Raw genomic sequence first — 13,712 nt, forward strand, 5'->3', positions numbered from 1 at the left:
TTTTAATCTCAATAGCAATTCCCAATATGCTTTTTCACTTCCTCTGGTGTAACATTTACAGCATAAAACAGGACCTAAAGGCCTGAAGACTTTACCAGGAGTGGGGTTTGAACCCACGAGGACATTCGTCCAACGCCTTAACCACTCGGCCTTAACCACTGAGGTGGTATGAAAATAAAGTCGAATGGGCTTAAGTTATTACAACTTTATTTTAATAATTATAGCAACTTCTACTAGTCAAAAGTTGAAATGACTTACTAATTCAAGTTGTTTAAACTTAAACACTTAAGTGCAATGGACAACCTAATAAGGCTTAAAATACGCTATAGTTTCTACATCTCACTAAAGATCATTTCAATTGATTTAAATTAGAAATTTAAAGCTACTTGTCATACATTTTTAAGGAATTCCAGTTTAATGAAATTATAAAATGTCACTCTCAAAGTTTTAAGAGCCTTTTAGAGACTTCGGGGTGGTTTCCTGGACAGGGATTAGCTTAAGCCAGGACTAGACCTGAGTTTAATTGGGAAATATAACTAGTTTTAACAAACATGCCTTACTAAAAAGATTACTTATGTGCATTTTGGGGCAAAACAAAGGGCACTGATGTATTTTAAGATATGTCAGTGCAAGTGGTTTTGAGTTTGGACAGCTCTTACATTAGTTTTAGTCTAGGACTAGTCTAATCCCTGTCCGGGAAACCGCCCCTTCATGTTTAATGCAGGATTTGCATTAACAATCTGTGTTCTTACATTTTATCCCAGGAATTGCTTTGTAACCGTTCAAATGTAATATTCCCATGTGAAAATATACGCGCAGGGTTTTATGTCTCATGCAAAATCTCTCAGAGGACTTTTAAATCTTGGCACATTAAGAAAGCCCTGTAAAGTTTGCCTGCTTTTAGTCTGGAAATCATAGATGTGCACACTTAGGACAAGAACGATTCATAAAAGCTAACGCATTTATGTTATTACCAACTTACAGCTGCTGTGCCAAACGCAACCTTGCCACAATTCCCTGAAGAGAAGATACAAGCTGGAAAGAGTTCATTATGACAAACATAGGTTGACAGTCACTTCACCATCACATCTACAGCAAAAACAAAGGACAAAAACTTTTTGATATTTCACAAAAGATGTCATGCTGCTCTTCAGGGTCAGTGGCTGAACTCAGTAACCAGGATGGCCGAGTGGTTAAGGCGTTGGACTTAAGATCCAATGGACACATGTCCTCGTGGGTTCGAACCCCACTCCTGGTATTCACCTGTGTTTTAAGTGAAACAACGATGCTAATGAGGTTTGTGAAGAAAAGGCTCTTCAGCATCACAATGAGAATGATGAATAGATGTGATTGGTTAACAATGAAGACACAAAGTGGTTCTGAAATAGCCACCTAAAGCAACGACACATTTAATGCTATTGATATGCAAATGATCTAATGACATGGCAACAATCATGGCTGAACTCTTTTGATGTGCTCATACAGCAAAAACATCAGCTAAATGATAAATAGATTAAATAAATGATAAATTATATATTTTTTGCATTTGTCTTGGCATTGTGTTAGCAATTCAAAATGTTGCAGGTTCAATCCCAGGAACCACATTTACTGATGAAATATACAGCTTGAAGGCCCAGTATGTTGTTTTGGATAAAAGCATCTACCAGGTGCATAAATATAGCTACAAAACTGTACCTTTTCACCTTGAATACATTTACAGGTATACTAAACATATACAACATTGTACCTTTTGGGTATGTTACTGTACCAGTTGTATACCTTTAAAGGTAAATGTTTTCTACTCCTAACATTTAACAGGTACAAAATTGGTCCTTAAAGGTACAGAATAGGTTCTTATTGTACCCCAAAAGGTACAACATTTCAATGTGTTGTATATCCATAAAGGTACAGAAAAGGTATAAGTTTTGTGACTTTTTTCTGACAGTATACAAATTAATTTAAATCATTTTTGCATTGCAAAAGTAAGAACAAAAAACTGTGATCATAAATGTACCCACCACAGACCGATCTGATACCATTTATGTAATCAATATCTAGTGTAAACATAGCGATTTGACATTTAAAAAGGATTTAGAAGTTCACAGTGACCAGGACTGCCAAATGAAATATGATTGTGTTATCCACCAAAAAAAAAAAACCCTGTTTAAATCAGCAAGGGATGTACAACATCACAGATATGTCCTGTAATGTCTGTGAGTTTAAACCTTTTGTGTGCCTGGTAGAGATGTTGTACTATGAGCAAATACTTTTATCAACAAATAAAAACAACTGAAGACCTCATAGATTAAACAAACTCCTCGGCTTTAACAATATTATTGAAAAACCTCTCTTATATGTTGTTCACACTACTTTGTTGTACACGCAAACTTTGTGTGTTGGCTGTTTAAGACAAAATGATACAGTAAATGCTTTCTCATTTGTAAATTGCTTTGGAGAACCGTGTCTGCTAAATGACACATGCAAGAAATTTCTAATGACAACACAGTTGTTTGATACAAAAAAGTATTTTACCTTGCAGAGTTTCTGGTATGGTGGTGATGTGACAGCCATTCTTTGGATGTGTTGCAGTAAAAGCATGACGTTCTGGAGTGAAGATCTCACTATGGCCATGATCTTCAGGTTGCTGGGTTTGTTTAAGACTCTCATCCCACCGGCTTGCTTCTCCTACTGTTTGCACAGTTAACACATCGTCTAGATGTCAAATTTGCATCCAAATTCTGTATCCTGTCCAGTAAATTAAAAGATTGTAAATGATCAGACTGATGAGAATTGCAGAAGTTGAGCTACGTTGTAACAACCTGTTCCCTTCTCTGCAACATTCCCTTTGTGTGGATGAAATGATGCTGGGCGAGAGAGGGAGAAGCTGAGTGAGTGATAGAGAAAGAGAGAGAGAGAGAGAGAGTTTTGGGGCAAGTGCACAGTAATGCAGTATATAACGTTCCTTATAAAGTGGGGTTTAAAATATGTAATGCCACACGTCAAAATGTGTGTTCTGCAATCTTAAACTCAGCATTTCTTTGTATTTGGTATGTCCAACATTGAACAGCATGAATATTGTTCCTGTAGTTCAGTGGTTGAGCTCCATTAGCATCACAAAAGGTGATGTATAGGTATAGGTGGATAGTGAGAAAAAGTATACTGGCAATGCATTGTACCAGGATGGCCGAGTGGTTAAGGCGTTGGACTTAAGATCCAATGGATGTATATCCTCGTGGGTTCGAACCCCACTCCTGGTAAAAACACGAGAGTTTTAGATAGAAAGCACTTTATATAAAACACAATGTGTCTTCTCTGACAGATGTTGTTACTAGGCATGGGCCAGTTATCGGTTTCAAGGTATACCAAGGTTTCAAAACCACTAAAATGTTCTGTGATACAGTCTCCAAGGTATAACCTGTGTTTATACAAAATTCATTAAATCATCTGATTGATTTGATGTTTACATTTAATATACATTATGACTATTATACATTTTTGAAAGCATATCATAATTTAAAGGCTTTATTTTTACCTGGGATTTGAAACACATTTTAGTGTTGCAATGGCAACACCGCAACACCGTGCACTGTAAAAAAAATTCTGTAGAAATTACAATGATATTGCAGCTGGGTTGCCGGCAATTCACCGCAGATCAACATTTATGCTATTCACCGGCAAGACCCTGTTCAAAGTCAAATAAATTTCAAACATCAACAAGTCCCTATCTTTAAAGAATAAAACTATACAATAACAGCCTTATGCAAAGCATTCTGAGAACCAGAAATCATCATCAACCTTTTTCTGATTTTTGCTTCAGATTTTGTTTCCCAGAATGTTTTGCTTGATGCTGTTTTTTTAGTTTTACTCTGTAAAGACAAAGACTTGTAAATGTTTAATGTTCATTTAACTTTAAAAAAAATTTGCAAGTAAAAAGCATAAATTTAAATCTACGGTATACTTTTTTACAGTGTGAAACCGTGGTATTTTTGCGAAAGGTTATCATACCACCAGAATCTTATACCGGGCGGCCCATGCCAAGTTGTTACTATCAGTTAAAAAGTAAACAGGTTTCTGAAAGCAAAGATTAAGGATGGTTTAGAAATCATTAGTATTTACTGTTTTCCAGAAAGACATAATTATAAAAATCTGCTAATATCTACAGGTAGAAGAACCCAGAGGTGTTCATTGTGGAAAACAACCTAAACTATGACATGTTTGTCTATATATTCATAAATACCGTATCATATTATCATATCTAGTCATACTAAATAAAATAAATTCATTCTGAACTCATATATAACTTATTAGTTCACTTCAGTTACTCAACCAGTACCAGACAGCAGTATCTGGATTTAGACAAAGCATAATACTGACATCTAGCGGTGTAAACTGGTAACACATTATGACCATTACAATAATTTGGAGTAAAATAAATAATTTAAATAACAGTATATTTCTTCAAGTGCAGTTTAAAGTTATGTATCGAGACTTAATTGTGTTTTAATATAGAGCTATGCTTTGTGCCAAATCAAGATTTTACACAACACATTTTACACATTTAAACCCAAAATAGTTTAAGAACCCCTGCTTTAAAGGAACACCTTAGAAAATAGAAATTTAGCCTGAACAAGAACAAGTTCTCAAAATCATTTATCACAACATAAACCTGAAATAAGTTCTGGGGTTTATTCAACAACAAAGCCTCACAATAACCAGGACGGTTGAGTGGTTAAGGTGTTGGACTTGAGATCCAATGGACAAATGTCCTTGTGTGATCCCACAAAATAGCTAGTCTCAACACAGAAAGCCTTTAAAACTTGGACAGGTACTGAGCTGGGTAAAGTGACAGCTTTTTGGATGTTCTGGAGTGAAGATCTCATCATGGCCGTAACACTTTCATCATACAGGATTTCCTTTCTTAATATTTGCAGTTAACACATCATCAGGCTTTGAAATTGCAAGCAAATTCGCCCGTCCAATACATAAAAAATTTTTTGAGTATAAAAAAATTCTGTTTAAAGCTCAAAACAAAACCAGTATAGAGATTTAACTACTTTGCGTTCTGGGGCACCATTGACTTCCATTACTTTTCCTACTATGCAAGTCAATGGTGCCCCAGATCTGCAGATGGCCGAATTTCATTTTTGGATGAACTATCTCTTTAACAATGGACAACCCAATCAAAATTTAACACAGACATGATAACACCCTGTTATACAACCCTAAGGGGCGGTTTCCCAGAAAGGGTTAACATTAATCCAGGACTAGCCCTTAGTTATATTAGGACATTTAAGCAGTTTTTAAGAACATGGTGTGAATCTTGAGACAAAACTTTGGCACTGATATTTGTTAAGATATGTCAGTGCAATATGTTTTTAAATTAAGTCAGCTCAAACATGCATTTTAGTCTGGGACTAGTATAAGCCCTGTCCGAAAAACCACCCCTACATGTGCAAATCGTGGCAAGAAACCTAAGTGATGGTTACTTCAATACATTAGAAACCAAATGCATATTACATAATACTTAATACACAAACAAAATGTAGGCTATATACATATAAAATGCAAATACCAAATGCTAAGTGTATTAATTTGCTCCAGTTCCTGGAGTTGTTTTTTTACAAAAGCACAATACTGACATCAAATGGTAAAAATGTCAACACAGTGTCAATATATATAGTATACCTTAACTCAAAATTAAAGATGCAGATAAATAAATAAAATCATTGTGAATAAAAATGTATATTTCAGCAGGGTTTGAATGCATTCAACTGCTGTATTCATTTGAAACCGGACATTTGGCACACGCTTATAGTGATTACCAATGCATTCAAGCTATACATTTTATTCAATATTATGGATGTAACCGGGTTCAAACCCAACACAATGCTTTAGATCCCTTTCGCAAGACACAATGCAGAAGTATCTTTGTAAAACAACACTGATGCAATACATGATATGATATTGCAAAAACGATCTAACATAAGTACAGGATTGTAGAAAATAAGATAATGTGATCATCCGATAAACCAACATAAAGACAATCCAACAGATAAAAATATTTATTAAATTAATAATTCATACATTTTCTATATACCTTAAAATAAAGCAATATTGATTCAATAAAGCATGCCTCTGAATAATATCTGCGCACGTAAAGATTGCCATAAAACAAGTGTCAAGTTATTTACAGCTTCTGTTTTGATATCTTTAACACATCAACCGATCGCTCTGCAACACTTACAGTAAAAAGAAACATTAGCATCACTTCAGCTCATTTACATTGCAGCTCGTGTGGTTAACCAAAAGGCATCGAGCTTTTCTCAAACCTAGCCATCGAGCAGTGGGCACTGGGCGATGGTTGTGTGATCTTCGAGTTAGTAAGAGCAGTTTAGCAAAGTCCACTTTAAATGAGGTGACAAAAATGCAGGTATATTGCTTGTTTAATATGCTATGAATACATCTGTGAAATGGAGCGTGGAAATCATTTATTGCAACATGGGAAGCAACAACAGAAAAGCTGTCTGCAAGGGTTTTTCTTTTTGTATTTGACAGCCTTCTTTATCTGTTCCGTAGCTTTGGCCACATAGTCCTCGGTGGCGCACACGTTGGCCTCGATGTTGTCCACCATGGGCCCTTGTTCCTCCACCAGCAGGGCCAACTGGAAAAAGAGCTCGTGGATTTCTTTGATACGAATCTCCAACTCCAAAAGCTCCTTGTGGCGATTCTCGATCTCATTGAGCGCCGAGCGAGCGGTTCGCCCGTCCGTGAGCAAGTCGTCCGAGAACACGTTCCACTTTCCCGTCTCGATCATTTGCTCGACCTGTTCACCGGTGACCTCTTTACCCATGATCTCCGCTTGCCTTTGGATGCGAGTCTTGCAGTTGTCCCTCTGCGCCATTTCGGCGTTGTTGTATTCGTTCATGGCCTCGTGAAACGACGACGTTATGGAGACGAACTGGTGGCGCACCATGCGGACCAAAGCCGATTCGGCTCCGTGCTGTTCCTCCAGCTCTTTACGGAGAGCGTCCATCTTCTGTATCCGAGCGTACAGGTGCTCCCCTTTGGTTTTGATGCTACGCGCGATCGTGTTGGAGTCACGTTTGATGCTGCTGATGCGTCTGACGGAGGTCAGGAACCGAGTGTTCTGCTTGCCCAATCTCTTCACCTCCATCCTGAGCTGGGCGATGTCTTTCTGGATGGATTGGGCTTCTCTGAAGGTGTCCTCCATGATGTCCTCTCCTTCAAACACCACCGCGTGCTGTTCCAGTTCATCTTCATCCACATTTTCTCCTTTATCGACGTGCCTTTCCTCTTGGAGGACTTTGTTGGCGATACTTGCCAGTTCACTCAGCCTGTCTCTCATTTTTCCTGGGAAAATTCAAGAGAATCAGTCTATTAGTGCTTTAGTTTAAACTGAATCAGAAGAAATCTTATGTTTTGCTATCTAGGACCAGATAATCCATTCCGTTCTTCCGACCCACAACAAAAAATACAAAAAGATAGATGACACACAAATACACTGAACATTTTAAAGCATGATGAGACTAATTCAAGTCATTTTGGATATATGGTATATACGAGATTAATGCGCATATGAACGCCACCACAAAGTCATAAAAACCACTGAGACACTCAAGATTTTCTTTAAGCCCGAGTTTAAAAGTTGGGGAAGAAACCCTGTAGTTGGTTTTTATTTATTGCAAAAAAAAAACAGCTCTTAAATTTATTTTAGTCTAGGACTAGTCTAATGCCTATCTGGGGAAACCGCCCCTATAAGAAGGTCCACCGCTATCCTTCGCTGACGAAAGTGACTTGAACGCACCTGTTGTCGCAAACACAACTTCCCAGCTTTTAAATACGAACAAACGAGGATGACTTGAACGCATTATCAATGTCCAGTTGTAAACATTCTTAGAGAAACTTAATCATTTTAGGTTTATTAAATTTTGGTACATATTTTGTAAGTTTTTCCTAGTAAAAAAACGGTTGTTGCGATTTCACCAAGTAAGATGTGATCCTGGATCAACATTTTTTGTTTTAATCAAAGATACCCCAACTTACCCTTAACTCAAACCCTAACCATTTTTAAACCCTCAAATTAGTGTGAAATAATAGTTTGAGGAGTATTTCTTAAGAGCCCCTAACCCAATCCCGAACATAAATCTAACATACACACTAATCCTGCAATCTGATTGGTTAATAAAAATGTTGATCCAGGACCAACAATGGTGTTGATCCAGGATCACATCCTACTTGGTGAAATCACGTTCACCTAAAAGGTCAGCTAAAACCAGAATAAGATGGTGAGCTGGTGTAGCAAGCTGGTCTAGTTGTGTTTTGGTCACTTTTAAACTGTTCAAGCTGGACTTAGCTGATCAGGCTGGAAGACCAGCTGAACCACCAGCTTTGCCAAGATGTGAGGACCATCTTAAATAAGCTACTTCCACCTTTAACCAGCTAAAACCAGCTACCAGCTTAGCTGGATTTTTCAGTAAGGAATAAGTACATTTTTGTTTTCTGAAATCCACCTTTCAAATTCTGATGGTATCAAAATAATCCTGTTTTTTTTTTTTTTTTTGATCAAACGTAGAACGTTTCAACAAAGTTTCTACAGAAAGAACTGCTGGTTTAAGCTGGTCTCCCAGCTTGGTATTATCTGGATTTAGCTGGAAGACCAGCTGACCCACCAGCTTTGCCAGGCTGGGAGGACCATCCTAAATTAGCTACGCCCACCTTAAACCAGCTAAAGCTGAATTTTTCAGTAGGGAATTAGTAGATTTTTGTTCCTGAAATCCACCTTTCTGCTTAAATCAGAATCCTGTTTTTTTTTTTTTTTATCAAATGTATCCCAATCTTTTTAAAAGTTTTAAACAATTTGATCTCTACTAAAAAAACCTGCTAAAACCAGCATAAGCTTGGTATTAACTGGTTTTGCTGGTGTAGCAAACTTGTTTAGCCGTGTTTTGGTTACTTTTTAAGATGGTCAAGCTGGATTTAGCTGGAAGACCAGCTGACCCACCAGCTTTGCCATGCTGGGAGGACCATCTTAAACCAGCTACTGGCACCTTAAAGCAGCTGAAACCAGCTTATGCTGGATTTTCAGTATTTTTGTTTCTGAAGTCCACCTTTCTGCTTAAATCAGAATCCTGTTTTTGTTGTTATTATTTTTTTTTTTGATGAAATGTATCACAATCTTTTTAAAAGTTTTAAACAATTTGATCCCTACAGAAAAAACTGCTAAAACCAGCATAAGCTGGTGAGTTGGTTTCAGCTGGTCTCCCAGCTTGGAATTAGCTGGTTTTGCTCATGTAGCAAGCTGGTCTAGCTGTGTTTTGGTTACTTTTTAAGACGGTCAAGCTGGATTTAGCTGGAAGACCGGCAGACCCACCAGCTTTGCCATGCTGGGAGGACCATCTTAAAACAGTATTTATGTTCCTTAAATCCACCTTTCTGCTAGAATCAGAATAATCCTGTTTTTATCAAACGTATCCCAATCGTATTAAATTTGATGTAATTCGATAACTTGTCCCAACTTGCACAACATGTCTTTACAAACATGTATGGGAAGTTTATTGCACCATCTGCAGTGTAGAAACATCAAGCCAGACAACCTGTAAACATTTGTAATGCATCTCTACTTTATTCTGGGATTGTACAGTATATTGACTTGTTGTGAGGTTTACCAGCAATAACGTGACATGATGAACCAAAATTACACAATGCACTAAAAATGCTGGTTGTTTCAACACACGGTTGAGCAAAATATATAAAACCCAACCGTTGCATAATTGTACAGTGGGTTGTTTCAACTTATGATTGAATATAACCTGCGGTTGGGGTTGTCCAAATTTTACCCAAGCATGGAAAGAGCCCAGTTTACAGTTTTGTCATCTTACCCCCAATGGCAACTATGATGTTACACATTTCCCATCAGATTAAGTCAGCATGAGTAAAAACGGGGTGGGGATTTCCCTTTACCCTTCTCTTAAACATCATGAGACTTAAGTGTTTACATATAAAATCCCTGTATAAACCTTTTATTGTGTCTTTGTAAACTCACAACGCACTTTGAGCAATTGATATGCAAATAAAACGAATAGAATAGTCTTTACATTCCCGGATGTAAACTCAGCGCGTACCAATAAAATATATAAAGTAACGTTTAATGTAAATTCAAACTTCATACGGAAGTAAAGTGACGGAAACGATTCATTAAAACATTTTAACCCATTACTGACACTATAGTGATAAATAAAACCACATCTCTCTAGATTCAAACCCTAAACTATGAAAATTTACAATGTTAACAACAACAACATGAAAACAAACACAAAAACACGTTGTATTTATAAAGTCACGGAAACTTAATTTCACTTTACACAAAAATCCACCTGCAGACGTAACGTTACGACACACACAGGCACGCGCGTCAAACGATATTAAACTACAATTCATTAAAATAGTAAATAACTCTTACATTACCTCAGTTCATGCCTCTGTGGTGAATTAAAGTGCAGTAAACTTGAGTTTCAATGGGTTTTTAAAAACACACACAGCAGCGGGACATCACTGCATCTCATCACTGCAGGAAATAACGTTGCAGTTGAGTGAATGGTGGGAGTTTCCGTCACAGTCGACACATCAAAGTTTTCTACTAAAAAAAGTTTTAATGACCAACATTTACTACGGTAAACATAGTTTACGCAAAATAATATTAAGGTCCTTACTTTAAAGACTTATTAATTTAAAATCTCATTCAGTTGGAATGTCTTTATAAAAATATTTTGGGTCTCTGACTCGTTTTTTAGCTCTCATTATTATCGCAATATGTTTTAAAATGTAAACTATTTATTATTTTGTGTAACTTTAAACTCTATTTTGGATTTAAATAGATTTACCCTGTTTTGTCTTTCAAACACAACACATCAATAATAATGAAATAATAATAGAAATGCATGTATAAAATGTATAAGGCTGTTAATGCATAACCTCAGTCTGTCACTAACAATACTGCAGACAATGCTTGCATTGCTCTTCCCTTTTTTCGTTTTGTGTAGCCTACCACAGACTACACAGCTTATTGAATGAATTTAACAATGTGTCTTTGTTAAAAAAAAGTCTTGGTTGTGATCTATGATGCCTTTAAAAACTGTACTTTAAATAGAATCCATAGGCCGGCTTCATCACCAGAATATGATTCATTTACCAGCTTTTAAAACCACAGACCCACAGTCAGCATATGCTATTTTTGGCATGATTGCTTTAAAACCCTATTTGTATTTAGGCAAAAGTTGTGTGCATCTTTACAAAATCTCATATTAAAAAGGAACCATTCAAAGTGCATACGGTGGTCTAAAACTGATCTAGAACAAATGTGAATAAGTCAGAGTAATCATGTGAGTTACAAAGCAGAAGTGAAACATCTAAAAAAACACATCTGCACTGACAACACAGTCACTCCCTCAAAGTGACTCAGCGACACTCATGCGTAGATGAAAATGATTATCATACATGTTTATAAAATGTTCATGATGTGACTGATACATTTAAAGGGATAGTTCACCCAAAAAATGATAATTCTGTCATCATTTACTCACTTACTTATGTTGTTACAAACCTGTATGAATTTCTTTGCTCTGATGAACACAAAGTCTGATAACCAAACTGATCTGAAGCCCCATTTACTTCCATAGTATTCTTTTATCTATGGAAGTCAATGGTGCTTCTGATCGGTTTGGTTACAAACATTCCTCAGAATATCTTCCTTAATGTTCATCAGAACAAAGAAATGTATACAGGTTTGTAACAACATGAAAGTGAGTAAATAATAACATTTTCATTTTGGAGTAAACTATCCCTTTAAGGATGAAAGGCCCTTCGGTTTATGTAGTAAACTCGCCACATGATGGCAGTGTAGAGTTATAAACCTTTAACACACACAGCTCAGTATTGATCAGGTATTGATCCGGACACAATCAGCAGTCTCTCTTTGGGCAAATATTATTTATCAAATAATTAATACATTAAAATCAGGTTTACAATTCCTTTATTTTATGATCAAAGCCTCATTTGTGTCAGTCTAACATATTTTTATCTTTTAGGCTGATCATTGGAGTCAAGGTTTCCTCTTTGGTATTGTGGTTTGTAATTCTGTTGCAGGCACTTTTAACTTGCTACTGATATTTAATATGAAACCTTTATTAACATAAACATACTTTGAAAAAAAGAAGAAAATTGTGACTTTGATCTTGAAATTCAAGTCTTATAATCTAATGAGATTTGGAGCATTAAAGGGGACATTTCACAAGACTTTTTTAAGATGTAAAAATACATCTTGGTGTCCTCAGATTACATATGCAAGTTTTAGCTCAAAATATCATATAGATCATTTATTATATAACATGTTAAAATTGACACTTTGTAGGTGTGAGCAAAAATGTCACGTTTTGGGGGTGTGTCCTTTTAAATGCAAATGAGCTGATGAAATGCAAACACTGATTGCCATAATGTTTTTTTTTTGTGATATTGAAACTCAATTGTGCTGTCAAATATTTTCTCTCTCTCTGCACTAAATGCCAGTGCCGTGGTTGGATAGTGCAGATTAAGGGTCGTTATTATCCCTTATGACATCACAAAGGGACCAAATTTCAATGAGCTGTTTTTCCACGTGCTTGCAGAGAATGGTTTACCAAAACTAAGTTACTGGGTTGAATTTTACATTTTCTAGGTTAATAGAAGCACTGGAAAAGTCAGATTGTCATGATATGTCCCCTTTAAAGTTTGATTTCTCTTATTTATTTCAATCTTTGACATAGGTTATATTTTCACAGAAGTTTCTTGTGAGTTTATCCACAGGAAATGTTTTGTCATTGTATCTATTTGAATTATTTATTTACAGTATTAGAAAGTGGCTACACTACATTTTAGATGCTTTTATCCAAAGCAACGTACAGTGCATTAAAAGGTATACATTTTATCAGTATGTGTGTTTTCTAGGTTTGAACCCATGACCTTTGCACTGCTGACATAATGCACTACCACTAAGTTACATGGGAGCACAGCTTGAAAAGTCTCCAGCATCCAACATGTGAACTCTTTTATACTTAGAGGATGCAACTCATGAAATATGAAAAAAGTCAAACTAAGGTATTTTAGATATGTAGTTATATTAATATGTTGCCACTACAGACAAAAATATTGTTCTTTTAGACCATGTTAGTGAAAAAATAAAGAACCAATTAAGAACCGTATGATATCCAAGATTTTTTGGTTGCACCATGAGTTCCATTAAAATTGAAAAGTACATAAACATGTTTTTTCTTACAAAATCCAGCAACAAACATTAAATTACCCTAAATTAGATATCAGTAGTTCACTTACCATTACAGAGCAAAGAAGCAAAACATATAATTATATAATCATTCCTCTGTTTCCCCAGGTCTGTGTGTGTAAATGTAATATTTTTCTGTCACACCCCTATGACATTTAATCTGTGATTGGTGAGACGGATTGACTAATGAGCGAGTTCTGTATTCCTGTATAGTTTATTTATCAGTATGTCATTTCATTCTGCTTCTAGATACTTTAACTGTATAATGTCTGGTGAAAACATCAGCTGGTTTTGGTTAGACAATCTGTGAGTGACTCAGATTAACTGTTCCTGTGATCACCTCCAGAAATGTTAGGACTCGTAATTGAATTACCCTTTA

General features: G+C 36.1%; 2 protein-coding genes and 2 non-coding genes across 10 annotated transcripts in view; 2 read left to right on the forward strand and 2 right to left on the reverse strand.

Annotated features, from left to right (window-relative positions):
* The window catches only part of LOC129418138 (utrophin), a 41,601-nt gene extending 38,757 nt beyond the window's left edge, over positions 1 to 2,844 (reverse strand). For 3 of the 7 annotated variants that reach the window (XM_073869941.1, XM_073869937.1, XM_073869943.1), the window contains exon 1: positions 2,533 to 2,843. In XM_073869941.1, coding sequence (XP_073726042.1) covers positions 2,533 to 2,667 — 135 coding nt within the window. In that variant the 5' untranslated portion in view covers positions 2,668 to 2,843. Of the gene's footprint in view, positions 1 to 2,532 lie in introns of all 7 variants that reach the window. The other 4 variants (XR_012370641.1, XM_073869939.1, XM_073869940.1 and 1 more) reach the window with 3 other exon arrangements.
* Positions 1,176 to 1,258, forward strand: trnal-uaa (transfer RNA leucine (anticodon UAA)). Its single transcript has one exon. It is a non-coding gene; the product is annotated as a tRNA-Leu (tRNA).
* Positions 2,845 to 3,174: 330 nt separating the features above from the next.
* Positions 3,175 to 3,257, forward strand: trnal-uaa (transfer RNA leucine (anticodon UAA)). The gene has a single exon. It is a non-coding gene; the product is annotated as a tRNA-Leu (tRNA).
* A 2,330-nt stretch (positions 3,258 to 5,587) lies between these two features.
* Positions 5,588 to 10,641, reverse strand: stx11a (syntaxin 11a). The gene is made up of 2 exons (XM_055173049.2): positions 10,486 to 10,641; positions 5,588 to 7,371 (listed from the first exon to the last, which is right to left on the reverse strand). The coding sequence occupies exon 2, from the start codon at positions 7,364 to 7,366 to the stop codon at positions 6,485 to 6,487; it is 882 nt and encodes a 293-aa protein (XP_055029024.2). The 5' UTR covers positions 7,367 to 7,371; positions 10,486 to 10,641; the 3' UTR covers positions 5,588 to 6,484.
* Positions 10,642 to 13,712: the final 3,071 nt, after the last annotated feature.

Source organism: Misgurnus anguillicaudatus, chromosome 7 (genome assembly GCF_027580225.2).
Source record: "Misgurnus anguillicaudatus chromosome 7, ASM2758022v2, whole genome shotgun sequence".
NCBI classification, from domain to species: domain Eukaryota; kingdom Metazoa; phylum Chordata; class Actinopteri; order Cypriniformes; family Cobitidae; genus Misgurnus; species Misgurnus anguillicaudatus.

Bases quoted from the DNA above. Each gene is read 5' to 3' on its own strand.
- stx11a (XM_055173049.2), bottom strand. From the start codon at position 7,366: ATGAGAGACAGGCTGAGTGAACTGGCAAGTATCGCCAACAAAGTCCTC.